This window comes from Triplophysa rosa, linkage group LG24 (assembly GCF_024868665.1).
Source record: "Triplophysa rosa linkage group LG24, Trosa_1v2, whole genome shotgun sequence".
NCBI classification, from domain to species: Eukaryota; Metazoa; Chordata; class Actinopteri; order Cypriniformes; family Nemacheilidae; genus Triplophysa; species Triplophysa rosa.
In genome coordinates, this window is record NC_079913.1 from 6147253 (window position 1) to 6164259 (window position 17007).

General features: G+C 39.0%; 1 protein-coding gene across 2 annotated transcripts; it reads left to right on the forward strand.

The window, feature by feature from the left end:
* Window positions 1-99: 99 nt before the first annotated feature.
* si:dkey-39a18.1 (uncharacterized protein LOC557637 homolog) lies at window positions 100-5930 on the forward strand. Of its 2 annotated transcripts, XM_057324405.1 has the most exons (6): window positions 100-228; window positions 1247-1309; window positions 1544-1646; window positions 1776-1960; window positions 2040-2162; window positions 4236-5930. In XM_057324405.1, exons 2-6 carry the CDS (start codon window positions 1263-1265, stop codon window positions 4831-4833), a joined length of 1056 nt encoding a protein of 351 aa, XP_057180388.1. In that variant the 5' UTR covers window positions 100-228; window positions 1247-1262; the 3' UTR covers window positions 4834-5930. The 2 variants fall into 2 exon arrangements, with proteins under 2 accessions (XP_057180388.1, XP_057180387.1); XM_057324404.1 differs by lacking the exon at window positions 100-228 and having other exon boundaries at window positions 999-1309.
* Window positions 5931-17007: the final 11077 nt, after the last annotated feature.

Consider the following 17007-nt stretch of genomic DNA (forward strand, 5'->3'; position numbering starts at 1 on the left):
ACCTGAAATCATGGTTTTGATGTTAATGACCCAAATCATTTTACAGGAAACTCCGCGTGGGGTTATGGGAGAAAACCGTCCAATCAGAAGGCAGGATGGCGGTTGTCTTTGATTTTGACTGGTCTGTTAGCGTGGTCATGGTAATGTCCCGATTTCAGTGAATTGTTCTCAGCGTGAGGCGGTCAGCTCTCTCTCCGAGCAGTCCTGGAGATATCCGGCATGCTTGTGGTAAGTTTTACACAAGTTTATGTCATATTGGATTTAGTGTTTGACAAGTCATTTATTATTTAATTTGATCTGTTATAGTTTGTTTCTCAAAAGTTCTGTTTAATATCATTTTGGATTATAACAGAGATTCACACATGCTGTGTCAAACCTCTATAAAATCATGTGACTCATATCCTTAAAGTGCACCCGAGAATGAAAATTCTGTCCTCATTTACTCACCCTTTTGTCATTTCAAACCTGTATGGCTGTATTTCTTCCGCAAAACACAAAAGAAGCTATTTTGAAGAAGACTGATAACCAAACAGCGTTGGCACACATTTACTTCTATTGTGTGGACACAAAACCAATGCAATTGAATGGGGCCCAGTTGACAACATTCTTCAAAATAGCTCTTTTTGTGTTATGTGGAAGAAAGACAGTCATACAGGTATGAAATGACAAGAGGCTGAGTAAATGAAGACATTTTCATTTTAGGGTAAACTGTTCCTTTAGTTGTGAACTTTTTAATCTTTTGTTGGTTGAAAAGCAAATAACACACAGTTTTGAATGAACAGCTTTTTGTATAAAAACTAAGATGAAATGAAAATGTGTGGTTCCCCTATGATTACCAGCAAAGAACCACTTTTAGTGCTATATAGCACCATTTTTTTGAGTGTATTGAAGGCAACAGGTAATATATTTCACGGTGGATTTTGTCTTCGATTAATATCTGAAAGCATGAGATTGATTTAAAACAATCCTGCTGCATCAGTAAAATACAAATTATCTTCACTGCGGCTGAATATATATGTTCATTTTGCACTTGCATTCAATTTTTGCAATGAAACACCTATTTATATGTTAATAGACTTGAACGTAATGGTATTCTTGAGCTTCTGTTGGTAATGATAAAGGAGGCTCATTTGTAATTAAACAATTATTTATAGGATGGAGAGGTTTTGGAAAAATTAATTAAAGTTTATTTGCTAATTATGAATGTCTCAGTGGGCTCAACTTCTAACAACTTGTTATCTTCAAGGGTAAATAGAGTCGCAATGGGCTTTTCTGGCAGAAGCTGTGTCATGGATGGAAATGGAGACTGGTAATGCAAAACAAATGTTCAAATGAAAAAACTAAGCAGTTTGTTGGAATATAGTTCATGTTTTCTGTAGCAGCGACACTCTTACGTGGCCAATTAATCTCAAGTAGAGACAAATTCTTATTGGACATAAATTTAATGAGCTTTCTGGTGTTTGCAGTTGTTGAATCTGGTGACATGTATAGTGTGAAATGTTATAGCCACAGTATGGTTTTAAAACGCATGTTTTGTCAAAAGGCCATCCAAGAAAATCAGAAAACACAGAAGCCAGTCTCCAAGTCGTGATGTTTCACCTGTGCCATCACATTATTCAGAACCCATCTCATTCCTGCAGCGCCGGGTAACACTGCATCATCCGCCTCTATAAACAAAGATCTTTAGCTTTATATGTGCTCTGTGGTTTTGCATGTACCCATAAAATATTGTCCCGTGCTTGTCACACGCATATACCCATGCTTGTATCGCATAGGATGTAATTGCCAGCCTTCCCCGCCTCCCTGGTGTAAGAGAGCCAATCAGGGATGAAGACGATGATGATGACGTTCGGAGTCACAAGAGCCTCCCAGTGATGACCGCATTGACCCTCCGACCTAAACACGAGAGGTCACTTAAGAGTCAAGTTATTTCTGGTCTGCCTCCTCTCATAAGCTCCAGGTACTGAATACGGTCTATTCCGCATCTTTCTTAGTATACTGTTCTCAGATCAAAGCAAGAATGAATGCATGTGTAACAGGTGCAGTTTGATTGTGAAAGGCACCGGGTGTAAAACTGACCTCAAGCTCCCACCAATTACCAAATCTGGGAAGTTTTGGAAGGAAACGGACCCCCAGAGACCACCTTGCAGGGCTGGATGCAGGTATTGGTTTATATGAACAAATCGAAGTGAGAAATTTCAGCATCACTAGTTTAACCAAATAAAAGAGAAAAAAGTTTCAAATAGGTTTTCTGTAAACCTCTCCTCCTTCCGCTATTGGTCAGAGAAACTGGTGGCTCCGCCCTAAACTTGTTGATTGTCCATTGTTTTGATTTATTAGTCATAATTTTGCTTCATAAATAAATGCATTTTGCTACTGTTTTAATATTTTACTGGAAAAAGCAGAAGTACATTAAGAAATTACGTTTTGCAGTGTGAGCCACACAGTGTTTACACTTTTGGGGCATATCAGCATATACATGGATTATACAGCATATTAAACTGAACATCAAAAAATATTATCTTTAAACAGCCAAGTCATGCAAGTCCGTCGTATAAAAATCCTCCCACAGTGAAACCGTAAGCTCATAGGTGGAAGGTTCTTGTTGCATGTATGGGGGTGTTCATTAAATTCCAAGAGCAGAAATGAAAAGGCACAGTCGATATCTCGCCCAGCAGATATGTGCAGAGTCATTTTCTGCTTATTAATGATTTAAAGCCTGGTTAGTCTCGGAATCACGTGGGAAAGTATTTTTCAGCTTCCTTCATTTATTCGAGGCTGCGAGGGAGAGCGGAGATGCTGAGAACTCAGAAGACCATGCAGATTTCTATTCACTTACTATCAGTCCCCACAGCTGCGCTAATAAATAAAATTACAGTTTCAAAATGAAGTGGAATTAAACGGAGCAACGAAAATAAGAGGCTGCTGTGAGGTTGTGAATCATGAGATGAGGAGGATGTTTAAAAGGCTTCTCTTTGGTACACTCAGCGCTTGTAATGTAATTTAAGAGCAGTGAGATTCAGTGAATCTCAGTTAGTAATAGAAAAAAGTAATTGGATCTTAAATTGATTGAAGTCTTGACCTTCCTCTGAATAACTGTAGCAGAGTCAATAGTAAATAGGCTTTGGTCTAGGGTCTACTAAGAGTGTAGTTTTGTGTCGATAGATACTAAATAAATAGACCATTCTTGTGTTTTCAATTTGACATAATAGTAGATTTGTCTGTTTGAGGAAATAGTGGTGGTTATGAGAGTCTAACTTACTTTGTTGCCGAATGGTTTCCAAAGTGTTCTGAATGTTTTAGTGCATTGCTAGGACATTGTTATATGATTTCTAATGTATTATAAGTGTTGTAGTGTGTTGATAGGACGTTGTTATATGGTTTCTAATGTATTCTTGGTGTTTTAGTGTGTTGATAGGACGTTGTTATTTGGTTGCTCATGTATTCTTAGTGTTTTAGTGTGTTGATAGGACGTTGTTATTTGGTTGCTCATGTATTCTTAGTGTTTTAGTGTGTTGATAGGACGTTGTTATATGGATGCCAATGTATTCTTGGTGTTTTAGTGTGTTGTTAGGACGTTGTTACATGGTTGCTAATGTATTCTTAGTGTTTAGTGTGTTGCTAGGACGTTGTTATATGGTTGCTAATGTATTCTAAGTGTTTTATTGCTAGTTTTTTGTGTTTCTATATGGTTGCCAATATGTTCTGACTGTGTTAGTGCGTTGCTATGATGTTGTTATATGGTTGATAATGCATTCTGAGTGTTTTGAGGCATTGCTGGATGTTGCTTATGACTGCTCAAGTATTCAGAGTGGTTTGAACAGTTATGGGTTGCCATGAGGTTGCAAGGGTGTTGCTGTATGGTTGGTAGTTCTTAGTGTATTGCTGTAAGGTTGCTTAAGTGTTGCTATATGGTTGTCATAGCATTCTGAGCGTTTTACTGCATTACTGTAGGGTTGCTGTGGTGTTGCTACATACTTGCTAAGTATTCTCAGTTGTTTTTCGTGTGTTGCTGTGAGGTTGCTATGATGTTGTAGGTGGTTGCTACTGTACATAAAATCTATGTGTAAAAAAGGACATATGCACTTTAGATTAATGAGTTACATGCTATAGTTTAATGCTTAGGGTTAGGAGTTTAAATACCTAACCGCAAGAATGAACAGAAGTATGCAAGTAGTTTCCTGTTGTGAAAAGTACTTCAACATCTAATTATTTTGTTTTGCTTTATAAAAAAGGCTGGAGAAAATGAAATTTGATTCAGCTGAACCCACTCATGCATTCATCCATCCCAGAATTGTACCTGTGGGCGCTCTGTCTGTCAAGGTGCACAGCGTTGAAGGAAGCGAGCCCTGCTTGGTCCCTGCCAGAGCCTCACGAGTGTCCCCGGGATCTCGTCTGACTTTCCAAAGTCCTGTAGTGCAGGCAGTGTATCCTATCAATCCAGAAGGTGTGGAACAGATGAAGCAGGCTGACAGAGCGTGCCGGCCCCTGAGGTCCGTACTGAAAAAAGCTCATGCATCAAACGGCCGAATGTTTGACTGCCCGCTGGCGGCACACCTGCTGGAGCCCTTCTCTGGGTTTCAGGAGCATCTCTGTCGCCAGATCCTCCACTCTCCTCTGCCTTATCGCGCGGCTCTGCCGCAGGGCCGCTTTCCTTGCCAACAGGACCAGGTGGATCTGTTGCCTGCGTGTCGTGGTCCGTACAGCTCACTGATGGAACGCACTGTAGAGCTTTGCAATTCTCAGGGGCGGATGTTTCCCAAGATTACCATAACCTGTCCAACGCCATCTCCGAAACATCTGTGTCGCACAGGGACGAGACATGCAGCTTGAGAAACTGCAAGGTTGTCCAGATCAAAGATATTATTGCAGATTAAAAACTTTATTAAAACTAATCTTGACATTTACATCCATCCAAAGCGACTTAAACTGCATTCCGATCACCTGACACTGCCCAATCAATACAATCACCTACATTAAATTTATTTTGTTCATGTTAGGAGACAGTAGAGCCAATAGATACACATCTGTCCAATCTCTGGCCACTTTATCTGATTGCGCAGCGATTACTGGACTGGAACTCATACGACCCCAGCGTGCACAGCTTTGTGTAGTCAAGACACTGTTGAATCACACATCATCTTTCATCTGGTTGCCATGGAAGCCTTGAGGATCATTAAGCCATGTGGACCCTGGGGGTCTGTTCTGTTCCACAGGAAGTACAGGAAGTGGCTCAAAGGAGTTTTATAAAATAATGCCGTACATTTTTCAGGGTATCGAGACCCCTATGGGTACATATCATTTGTCTTTCTTATTGAACTGGAACATAATCATTTTTCTGGGCTCTTCACTCTGTCACTTTTTATGTCTTTTCTTTTTTGAAGCATAAGTCATTTCATTTTTCTAAGTTGGCCAGAATGTGCAGTAAGATACTATAGACTTTCTTAAATAAATAGTTCACATGAGAATTAAAATATCATGTAGTTCTAAACCTGACTATTTTTCATTTTCATCCTGGTCAAATTAAATATGGTGCCCTGTTTTATTTATGACTCAACAGTGTCACGTTCATTTCACTTTTACCCAGGATTGACAAACGTGTGAATGGTTTATAATGATTGTCTGTAAGTGACTCCTAAAATTGGAGGATAAATAATATACATTTTGTAACGATTACAGCGGACGTGGGAATGTCGGAGTTCATTTTATTGTTAAAACAACGGTCCAACGACCAGCTTCAGTTTTTGACATGACACTGTGTTGTGTTGCAGAAATAAACATGCTGACTAAATATACATTTATACTACATTTGTTTATAAAAATGTACATTTTGTAATGAGTATACTATTAATTGTAATTTGAGTTCACATTGTTGTTCAAACAACGGTCCAATGACCAGCTTCGTTTTTTTGACCTGACACTGTGTTGTGTTGCAGAAATAAACGTATTTCATTTAAAATGTGATTATGTTGTTATTCTGCTAATCACAAGAATAAAATATTAATGTTGTACAGTAGATTTAAATCAAAGCATATAAATCATTTGAAATTTGGATACATTTATAGATTCAAATATTCCTTGGAATACAAAATGCATTTTAAGGAGAGTCAATCGAAGATGGTGTCAGTATTTTGGCTGTTGCTCTTCCTTTGAGCTGTTGTTTCAAAGGTCAGTATAGGAGAAAAGCAGATCTCAGGGCTGTCAGTACGGCCTCTGAACGCATGGACTGGAACGGCCAGACAAAAATGTCACAGTGGTGAATTGCAAATCAAAAAAAAAAAAAAAGAATTGTGGGCCTCTGTGCTCCACTGCTGGTTTAGCAATGAGATCAGAGCGGAAATCTCACATTCTTCACTCTTCAGTTTGAGCACTAGAGTTGGTAAAAAATAGAGAATTTTCATTTTTCGGTTCCTTGAATGCAGGGTTTAATGTAAAAATCCCAGCATGCTTATCACTTTTCCCAAGCCCAGGGGAGAACAAGCATGCTACAACTGGGGTCTGGCATCCAGCTTTAGATTCTGCGCTGACTCAGTTTGTGTGTGTGTGTGTGTGTGTGTGTGTGTGTGTGTGTGTGTGTGTGTGCGTGTGCGTGTGCGTGTGCGTGTACATGTGTATGAGCATGTGGCTTGTTTCTCAGGTGCTGTTCTTCCAACTGTATTTGTATAAGTGTGTGATGTCTCCCTGGTTTAACGCTCCGATTATCTGGCCATGTATCACTCATGCTGATATTCAACCCCGCAGTCTGTGTCCCACTACGGCACCGCTCAGTCCTTTACTCTCCCTCTGACAGAAATTCCTCACATTCCTACAGAGAATATGGACAGGACAGGCTCCAATGTCAAACACACAGACACAGTTGTCAAATGTCTTTAGCTAATGTTGTCACACCACTATATTGGTCTACTAGGGTAGCAAAAAACGTAAAGGTTCGGTTCTGAGCCAGTAACAGCAAAAAACAAACTTGCAAAGTTTCCTGGCACACCCATAAGCTAAAAGTTAGTCGGCTTATGCTTGATAGGAGAAATAGGCCTACAGTGTAAAGGTCTTAGTCAATATGCAGGGGAGTAGTTTGACCACTAGAGGGTGTTAAAAGCCTTTTCTATGGCAAACCTCTTGAGTCAGATTGTGTAATGAGCCTGGAATACCATAGGGTGGCAGCACTACTATTTCTAATCGATTAGGAAACATTACATATCAAAATCAAGTTTAGAACTAACACCCAAAAATACACCCAATACTATTTTCGGTCTTGTCTATATATTTTGGTTTTTCATCAATATTTTAATGTAATTTAAATACATGCATATAACACTGCAATACAAATTTTTATAGTGTATTAATCTCATGACAATTGCATAACCTGTTAAAAAAGAACAGCATATGCTGGGTTAGGTATGTTTTGATGCTACCTTTATACAGTTATAAGAACTACCTTTCTGGGTAGAAGATGAGCAAGTATATAGCCTATTTCAGTAACAGACATTGGATAAACCTATTCTGATAACATTTATCTTAAATCCAACATAAGTCCCTTACTGAGCAAATCAATTTACCAATATCCTGCATTACCGAAACAGCTGTCAGCAGAACCACTTCACAAGAAATAAACAATTCTGACAAATATTTGAAGATGCAACCCAAGAGATGGGTATCCATCTGACAACAGACACTGCTTGACTCAATAGCTTCAGATAAGATACCTGAAACATAAATGGAAAAGAACAAACAACCAATGCTGCTGATGTCACCCAGAGATAACATGAAATGTTTACCTACAGCCATAACACAAATGGATAAAGTTCTGCTTCCTTTTGTATTCTCTTGTTACATCAATATGCATGTGAACCTCTATTCAGAATGACCAGCCAGTAGATTATAAACCTTATTTTAGTTCATGTACCATCTGTTTTGAGGTTTGTGTGTGGATTTGCAAGGTTTTCTTTCATGTTTTTGTCTAGTGAGAGATCAAGTTATGTTGTCACTTTAGGAAGAACTTTGCTCTTCAGGACATTTCTAATTGAAAACATCAGATGAAAACTTACAGCTGAACGATATAAATGACAGAAACTATATGAATCAAGATATTTACTAAAAAAAAAAACAATTAGGCTACGTAACAATAAAAAACCGTTGCCTTCATTTGTTTAAAGCTGCGTGCAATTTTTTTTGCATCTCTAGCCACCATGGAATTATTAAGATGTAGGCCTACTGTAGTTTTTTTTACAGATTTATTGAACAACTCCCAAATATGGCAGTGATCTGACAAACCGATAGTCCCACCCCCAAACTCATTTCATCTAATGTTGTTGTGTCTAGCCACTCAGACTTTTTTGGGAAATTTAGCTTTGTGTGGCTTATTTGAGTTGCATGATATGCCAAAACGTAATATTTTAACATTAAAAATGGCTCACTTTAGCTTTCATTTCTATGACAGCCTCAGTATTGACAGTGTGTTACTGTTTACATATGGAAAACAGCTGCTGTACATTTACAGACAGCATTCTACGTGGAGGTCACCTGCCTATCAGCGAAATGTTAGGATTACGGCCACGGTTGCTATTTTAGCATCAAACCCGACTCCAAAAATGGAAGGCCACTGGTATATTCACCGGGGACGCACACTCCAATTCACTTACAATAAGGTGTCAATCCCATGTGAATGTGAACCGTACGCCCGATGTCATAGGATCTCGAACAAGGCATGTGTTTGTGTTCATGCACTCACTCCGATAGATTATTGCCTGTCTAAGGTTATCAAACTCCATCGTGAAGCTTTCAACACCGGCCTGATTTTGCCCCGCCGCTTGTAATCTATAGTTTCATCTTAAATCCTAAACCGACATGTACCCGCGTGCATTAACAACACCTGTTCCCAGAATACTGCATCGTGCCATCTTTATCTTTCAGCGGGGACGGCACCCTCTTTTTGTGCATAGTGAGATTTTGCCTTGTGCCAATGTGTCCATGAAGCTTTCTATATTTGACTGCAAGCGCAGCAGGGCTGCAAATTACCACCTCAGCGTTCAATATCAATTTATATAGATTACAACAGTGTCAAATGTGCTACAAGAACAACTCACATCAGCAAAGACCAAAGAAAGGATTACAGATGTCCATAAAAGCAGCTGTATTTTTGGAAACGGTCATCATAACAAGTGCATGAGAATATTCATATAAATACACAAGTAATTGGAATCAAATAGAGCTGTAATTGAAAAACAAATAATACAAATAAATGTATACAAAAATCCTTGAGTGGCTGCAAAACGTTTGGGATATCTTCAAAACCTGTAGAGTTATTGGAAGCCAAAGGTTGTTTACTTATTTTGTAGTGAGAAATTTATTTCACAAATTGACTTTCAAAATTTTGAAATGCAGAATCTTCAATATATTACCATACTGAAGTAATCTCATTGCAACTCAACAAATGTTTCATAAATATTTTTTTTTAGAAAGTCATAGAATATGTTAACTGGATTCTAGTTCCCAGTTTAGAACCCAGAAAACGTATTGAACTTAAACTGACAATAACTTATTTGTTTAGAAAAGCTTTCAGTAACTTTACTGTTTGGTTTGTTTGTTGTGTTTTTTTTGTTGTAATTTATCGATAGATTTATCGATACAGATTTTTCTGTGTTCTGTTTCCGGTTTTACTTGAACTTATTCTGTTAATTAATTAATTTTCATACGATATTTTAGGGGCCACAGAAACTGAAAACAAAACGTCTGACGTCATTAAACTCTACAGCACGTGGACTGGCAGGTGCATTGTGGGTAATAATAGAGATACAATATAAATAATACATATATAATATAAATATAATTCTGTAGTATTTAGCAAACACCCACTATAATAAAACCAACAAAAGTGAAAGCTCATCATTGCTCGGCACGTGAAAGTTTGTTTCAAACAAAATTTACAATATCATAAAAAGTAATAGTCGTCTTTGCAAGTGCACTCATCACTGATTAGGTTTGTTTGCAGTTAAAGGGTTATAAATGCGTATATAAATCGGTCCTCTGTTTACTGTTTAACCAGCACACCCTCAGTGTCTTTATGCGAGGACGTCAGGGTGAACGGGTTCAGTTGGATGGCTCTCTCTGAGGCCTGTATTTGGAACTGCATCATTCAATAAGTTTCATAAAAGCCTTTGCCAAGCCTGCCGGTGTAGAGCTCCCCTTGTCCGTCAACACATACCAGGCGCTTGTCTTTAAACAGCCGCGTCCTCTGTGACTTCCGCAGGGACCCGAAGCCCAGCAGGCCAGAGAGCGCTGACCAAGCCGTTTATTTAAGGACGCACCTCCGCGCGTGCTAGTCAATATTCACCGTATCATTTTGCGCAGCACGGATCCAAAATACTCTGGATATTTTTGAATAGATTGAGTTGTTTGGTGAGCAGCGGGTGTCAAATTGGTGACAGCGAGGTGAGAAGTCATATGGACTTGGCGAAGCGCGCATCAGTGACCTACAGCAGATGTCAGTCTCTTGAACAAAGGACTTGATTTTATGTACATAACAAGCTATTTTGATCATTCTAATAAAGACATTATCTAAAGTAAGATCCCTTGTAAATTCTTCATAGAGGAGTCACTTTTTATGTTTGATGCTATTCATTTTGTACATAGCGTGAAACCGCTGATGCGTCCTCCTGACTTGCCTTTAAATGACATTGACTCACGTTGATTTCTTTGTATTTGGGACAGTACACCAGTGCTGGGTGACATCATGTTAAACACATGCAAACAACCCCTTGGAAGTTTGTTAAGGCCCCCTAAGAAACAACATTCAAATGCATCAGATTATGTTGAGACTACTAAACGTGTTTTTATTAGCTCACGTACTGAGACTTCTCATTGCATTCTTCAATCAATTCTTCCTGAATATCAGCATATCCAACAGCAGTATTTTCCAAGCCTCGGGATGAACAAACATTAAAGAACACTGAAAGACGGAGGAGGAATGATGGGTAGAGAGAGGAATACAGATTAACCTCTTACTGGGAAAAGCCTTATGCTTAAAATAACTCACAAGAGCACTTGTCACCGCTCTGTGAAGATCAGGATTAAAACCCTGTTGCTAATCATTTACTAGATAGTAGACAGGGGTATTCAAGCACTGGTATCATTAATGAAGAAAACTTTCTCTATAAATGCTACATATACTCAGCTGCTTTCACAGCTAAAGATCATATATTGCTGCTGTTCTTCTGAAACCTCGTATCTCCATATTTTGTGATTTTTTTGCCATAAATCATTATTATTAGTCACCCCTATGTTTGTCATTGAGTTTTTCATCTAACAAACAAAAAGCATTCAAAAGTGCTTGTCAACTTTGACAACACAGTATAATTGAAAAAGTACAGTGTTTTTCCATTTTCTGAAACAAATTGAATTTTGACGTACAAGATTTCAGAAGGACAGCGACGATACTAAGCAAATCCTAAAGAATGAATTAACATCAAGAAAACGTTTCGTTCTGATTGGATAAAAGAGAGGGGGCTGCTCCTCAAGTATTCTTGCTGTTTATGGAGCCTCGGGCTATATCAGAGAGACCAGGTGTATGTTTTCAGGACACCTATTTCAGTGCTCTCTCAGGTAGGGACATTTTATGTCTGCCATCCCAACAAAAAACTGACACATTGATGCAAGTTTACATAGGCATGTGGCAGATGCTTTGATCCAAAATGCATAATTTTATCAGTATGTGCATTTCCTGGGCATCAAACCCATAACCTTTGGAGCAGTACCATAATGCTACATGAACACTCGTAGTTACGAATTGAATAATTCAACGGTTAAAGATATTGTGCTAATGCACGCTGATTCAACTCGGCAACTTCAAAACTGCCCTGCTTTGATGCTCAGTCAGTTCTTTGAGTGGTTCAAAGAGTCGTAAAACGGCCGCAGGGCTGTTGCGTCAACAACAAAAGGTGTTTGCCCCGCAGGACTATTTCAGGACGGGGAGTATTCTGAGAATGACTGCACTGTTGATTCACCTGCATCTTGTGTGAGTCAGCTTTCTAAAGGCCAGTAAAGAGGCTCTGTGCAATATCCTAACCTGACACTCTCCTGGTGGGTGCGTGTTTGAGACAGGCAGAAGGCAGATTACCCCCACAGAGGTAAACTAATCCCTCCCTAAAGAAAGCCCTGCACCAAGCGCAAAGAGCAGAGGGGACAGCTGGACGGGTTAGTGACTGAGAAATAATGGCCAAAAATAAAATGATTTGTTTCTGGAGGTTAACTTGGCTGGCTTGCTCCTTCAAAGGGACCCAAAAATGAAAATTCTGTCATCATTTGCTCACCCTCTCGTCAACTCAAAACTGTATGACTTTCTTTCTTCTGCAGAACACAAAAGGATATTTGAAGAATGTTGGTAACTGAACAACGGGGGTACCTGCATTGACTTGCATTGGTTTTGTGTCCATACATAGAAGTGAATGTGTACCGCTGTTGTTCGGTTCCCAGCATCTTCTGTTCTGCAAAAGAAAGAAAGTCATACAGGTTTTGAAAGTAGACGTGTTTACACTATGTATGCTAGGTGTATATATACAACATAGCATACAGTATCCCCCCAAAATGGGCGACTGACCATCAGCTATAAAGAAAGGTGAAAATGCGTCTCCTTTTTTAGTAGTTCAGAGGAACGTAGATAAAGGGTTTCTGGGAATTGTGTGGTATTTGTGGGGCAGCGTGGGACAGGGCATGAAGGGGTATAATCTAGCCGGGGCATTGGAGGTATTTCTCAGCTGATCTGTGCTGTCCGGGAAACAGGTCAGTGGAGTGTCATAGTAATAACCTTTGACCTCATGAGGTGGACACCCAGCCTGTCAATCAAGGAGCCGACACCACACCCCTGACTCGTGAACAAAGAAAAAGCTCTTAAATAAATAAACAAAACGCAAGGAGTTATACTGCGCACGTTCTGCGCAACCAAGACGGCAGACTGTATGCTTTACATGTATCTAAGCAACAAAACAGAGGGTGCACGTGGGAGATCGTGTCACACGGGAGAACGGTTCGGTGAAAATGTGTTGCGTAATCTTTAAGTGCTACTTCTTGTGCCTATGACCGAATGTTGCCATTTCTGATCCGTCTAATGAGTGTAACAGTATAATTGCTCTCTGTGACTAAAGACACACATGAGGTTAGTGTGACGGCTCAGATGTCAGTGAGTGCATTTCATGGCTGAGGTGCAGAAACACACTTGTTAAATGTGGATTAGTTTTAGGCTGAATTACCGGACCCCTCGCTACGCGGGCGTGCACTTGGACCCGGGGGATAGCCGTGGCCTGGCAGGTTACGGCTGACATCCATCTGTGCCATGAGAATGCCCCAATCATATTGTGTTATCGAACCATTACACCACTAAACGTCAAAACCCATCATGATATCCGGAGAGCACATTTATTTCAAACATCTGGTGTTTCTTTTGCTGTCACATTGTTTAAAGTGCCACAGAATGTAAAGAGAGCACTTAACCTCTGCTTATTTTGTTCAAAGCTGATCCAAGATCAGCCAGTATAGACCCAGATGTGTGAACAAACCTCTCGTGCAAGATGGAAAAAGGCTCTGGTTTGCCTCACACGTTTGCTGTCAGTTTAGCTCGGACTGAACATAATGAAAAGAAAACAATCAAAGGTAGAACATTGTGGACTTTTCATCAGGTTGTAAAATGAACAGTTGTTTGTTTTATGTGGCATTAGGGGAATATTCAAGTGTTAGTTTACTCAAAAACGAAAATTCTGTCATCATATATTGAGTGTGTTGTTCAAAATGTGCATGACTTTTCTTGCAGGGAACCACAAAGCTCTTTTTCCCCATACAATGAAAGTGAATGGGGACTGGAGCTGTCAGTTCAGTACATTCTGTTTAAAATGTATTTTTCATTTGCAGAGAAAGAAAGAAAGAAAGAAACAAGGCTTAGAATTTTTTTATTCATTTCACAAAATTAGTTTTGGTTTATTTTTGGGTGTGCTATGCCTTTAAATAAGGATGTGGACAAAGAATTTGTTGCATGCCGCATCACTACTGGTTGTCTGCTTGTTTATAAGTACGAACCTGCATCTTGGGAAGATGTGCGATAACGTGGGAAAGTCTGACAGAGCAAAAAATATCTCAGGTCTGTATAATTGCTAGAGTGATAAGACGATAATCTGATTGACTGAAAAGCATCATGGGAAAGGCTGTATTGATTGGGGCTCGCTGAGGGTCGCAGTGATAAGGAGTGACCAGCCGCAGCATCTGGGGACTGATATGGTGATCAAAAGCTGCTGTTTGAAAGCACAGAGAGAACAAAGACATCTGTTTCTTCAGATATTTTGAAGAATGTGGGAAAGCAAACAATCCTGAGGCACCATTGACTATCATAGTAGTTTTCTTTTACTATGGCCGTTAATAGTGCCCCAGAACTGTTTGGTTGTAAACATTCTTTCGTAAATGCACAAAAGTTTGGAACAACTTGAGAATGAGTAAGTGATGACAAAATATTTTTTTGGGGTGAACTGTCCATTTAATTAAAGAAGGGGCGGGGCCAGAACATCACATAAAAGTGTACAAAATGATGGATTTGCATGCTCTGAATATGTTGGCTGGGCACGTGACCCCATTATACATGTTTAAGAGACAGATCCAGCTGAAATTATACATTGTAGACCATACAGCAACTCTTGAGACCAGTCCAGGACTGTGTTGGGCAAATAACGTGTTGCCTGGCAACAATTAATCTCATTTATGAGTCAACACAGTCAAAACTAGTCAGGAACCTAAAGTTACCACACAGAAACCACCTACAATGTTTTAGTCCATCACTTAGATAATCTGCAGGTCACCATCGAGCAATGTCACATGATTCTTGTTTATTCTTAAAGGGACAGTTCCCCCTCCCCCCAAAAAATCATAATTTACTCACCCTCGAGTTGTTTCAAATCTGTTTAAATTTCATTGTTCTGATGAACATAGAGGAAGATATTTGGAAAAATGCTTGCAACCAAACAGCTCTTGGCCACCATTGATTACCATAGTTACCAAATATACCAGATATTTACCAAATATCATTCTCTGTGTTCATCAGAAATTGGTACAGATTTTGAATAACTTGAGGGTGAGTAAATGAAGACAGAATTTCCATTTTTAGGTGAACTGTTCCTTTAAATAATCTGACAATTAAAGCTGTTGCTTTATAAAGTGTTCCTTTCATGTGTAGCCTAGTGCTTCTGCTCATACCGCCATTTAAGTAAACTGTTTCTCATGTCTGAATGGGTGCTGATGGAGAGACTCTTAATCCTGTTGTTTAACCAACGTGACTAGCAGAGCCTTTACAAGAGTCTACAGTAAATATACAGCCGTTTGACAATAGGCCTACAGAGTTTAGCCGGAAAAGCTTAGAATGGATCGACAGATCAATTACAAAATGACAGCGCTCAATACTTGGGAAGGAGGAGCCAAGTTCTCTTTCTCTTACACACACACAATTTCATTTCAACCCCATCAATTATTAAACAGTGTAATATTACTTTGCCACACATCTACTCTGTAGTCATGGCCCGGCCTTGTGAGCTTGGCTAACAGAAGGTTTGGGTGATCAGTCATACGTACGGTAACACGGCACAGGCGCCTCCTCATTACAGAGAAACCAATGGAGCCCAAACTGTAAAGGTTGCACAGTTGGATGGATGGAGGACATGATGGTCACCAAATATGAAGCATGAAGAGGAAACCAGTTGGATTTTTACTCTAGTCTAAGGGTACTTTGTTGTGTTTGAATCTGTGGAGGAGCATTGTTTGAGGTAAGATGAATGCTGAACATTTTAAACGTTAAAGTTGTTTAATAAATGAACCTGTTGTCAGTTTCTGAATTTCAAATGGGATTGGTTAAAAATCAATAGCGCTCTCTAGAGAGCAGGAAGAAGAAAAGGACTACAGAGGTGGAAATCTTAGCGTTTATTGAAGCCAGGAGAGAGGCAAAACATGTTCTATTAATACAAATAACAATAACACGCAGTTTTGTTACTTTAGCAATGTTGTCTCTCATAGAGTTTCAAAATGTAATTTTCTTCTTTGTCCAGGGTCTTTTCTCATGTCATGGCAACATCACCGCTGGTGGCCAAATATTTGACTGCCTTCTTGTTTGTCAAGAGACATAGCACAGAAGCACAAGATGAGATTTTTTAGTCCACCCTGTGAGGCTAAGAAAAGAATGGAAAATAATGAGATAAGAAAAAAGTAAGACAGCGCCACACCTTGTGTTAATCTCTATTTGATTATATGATTCACTGAGATCACATCACAACTCCACATTAAGCTTCTTCCTCATGCTAACTCTGGTGCAGGGAACAGTGTAAACACAGCTGCAGGAAGGTCTGTGGTATCTCATAACTTCTGTGCTGTCACTTCATTTGATTCATTTTGAAATCCAATTTGAAACTGAAAGACTGAGTTTGCAGTCAAATTGCTTGTTTTGTTTTTTTGGTCCTGGTGAGAGTGGATACATTTTGTTTTTTGTTTTGTTTTGTTTTGTTTTTTGGTTGATTTGATTTGATTTGATTTGATTTGATTTGGTTTGATTTGGTTTGGTGTGATGTGATGTGATGTGATGTGATTTCATTTCATTTCATTTCATTTAATGCAGTGCACGATTTTCGTGTACTTTACTGTACCTTGATGTATCCAAGAAAACAATTCCTTTGCAAGAAAAACTGATACATTTTTTTTACCCTTTTGGCAAAGTTTTTCTTTTAAACCTAAAGCAATGAATTTTGTTATTTACGTAATAAAAACATCTTGCAATTGGGAAAATAAAAATAAACTTAGTACCAACATTTTTTATTGACGGTTTTATCGTCATAAACAAACGCTCTGTGGCCCAAACTTAACTTCTTTTTTAATGAAGTTTTAAATGAATTTAATACAATTAATTAAATATTAATATAAATTAAATTAAATCTAATAATTAAATCTTATATAGCCTATTATATATAGCCAATCACAGACTGGAAGTTAACCTCAGGC

Bases quoted from the DNA above. Each gene is read 5' to 3' on its own strand.
- si:dkey-39a18.1 (XM_057324404.1), top strand. From the start codon at position 1,200: ATGAATGTCTCAGTGGGCTCAACTTCTAACAACTTGTTATCTTCAAGG. The intron at 1,310-1,543 runs GTAATGCAAAAC...TTTTGTCAAAAG, and splicing joins ATGGATGGAAATGGAGACTG to GCCATCCAAGAAAATCAGAA. The intron at 1,647-1,775 runs GTAACACTGCAT...TGTATCGCATAG, and splicing joins TCTCATTCCTGCAGCGCCGG to GATGTAATTGCCAGCCTTCC.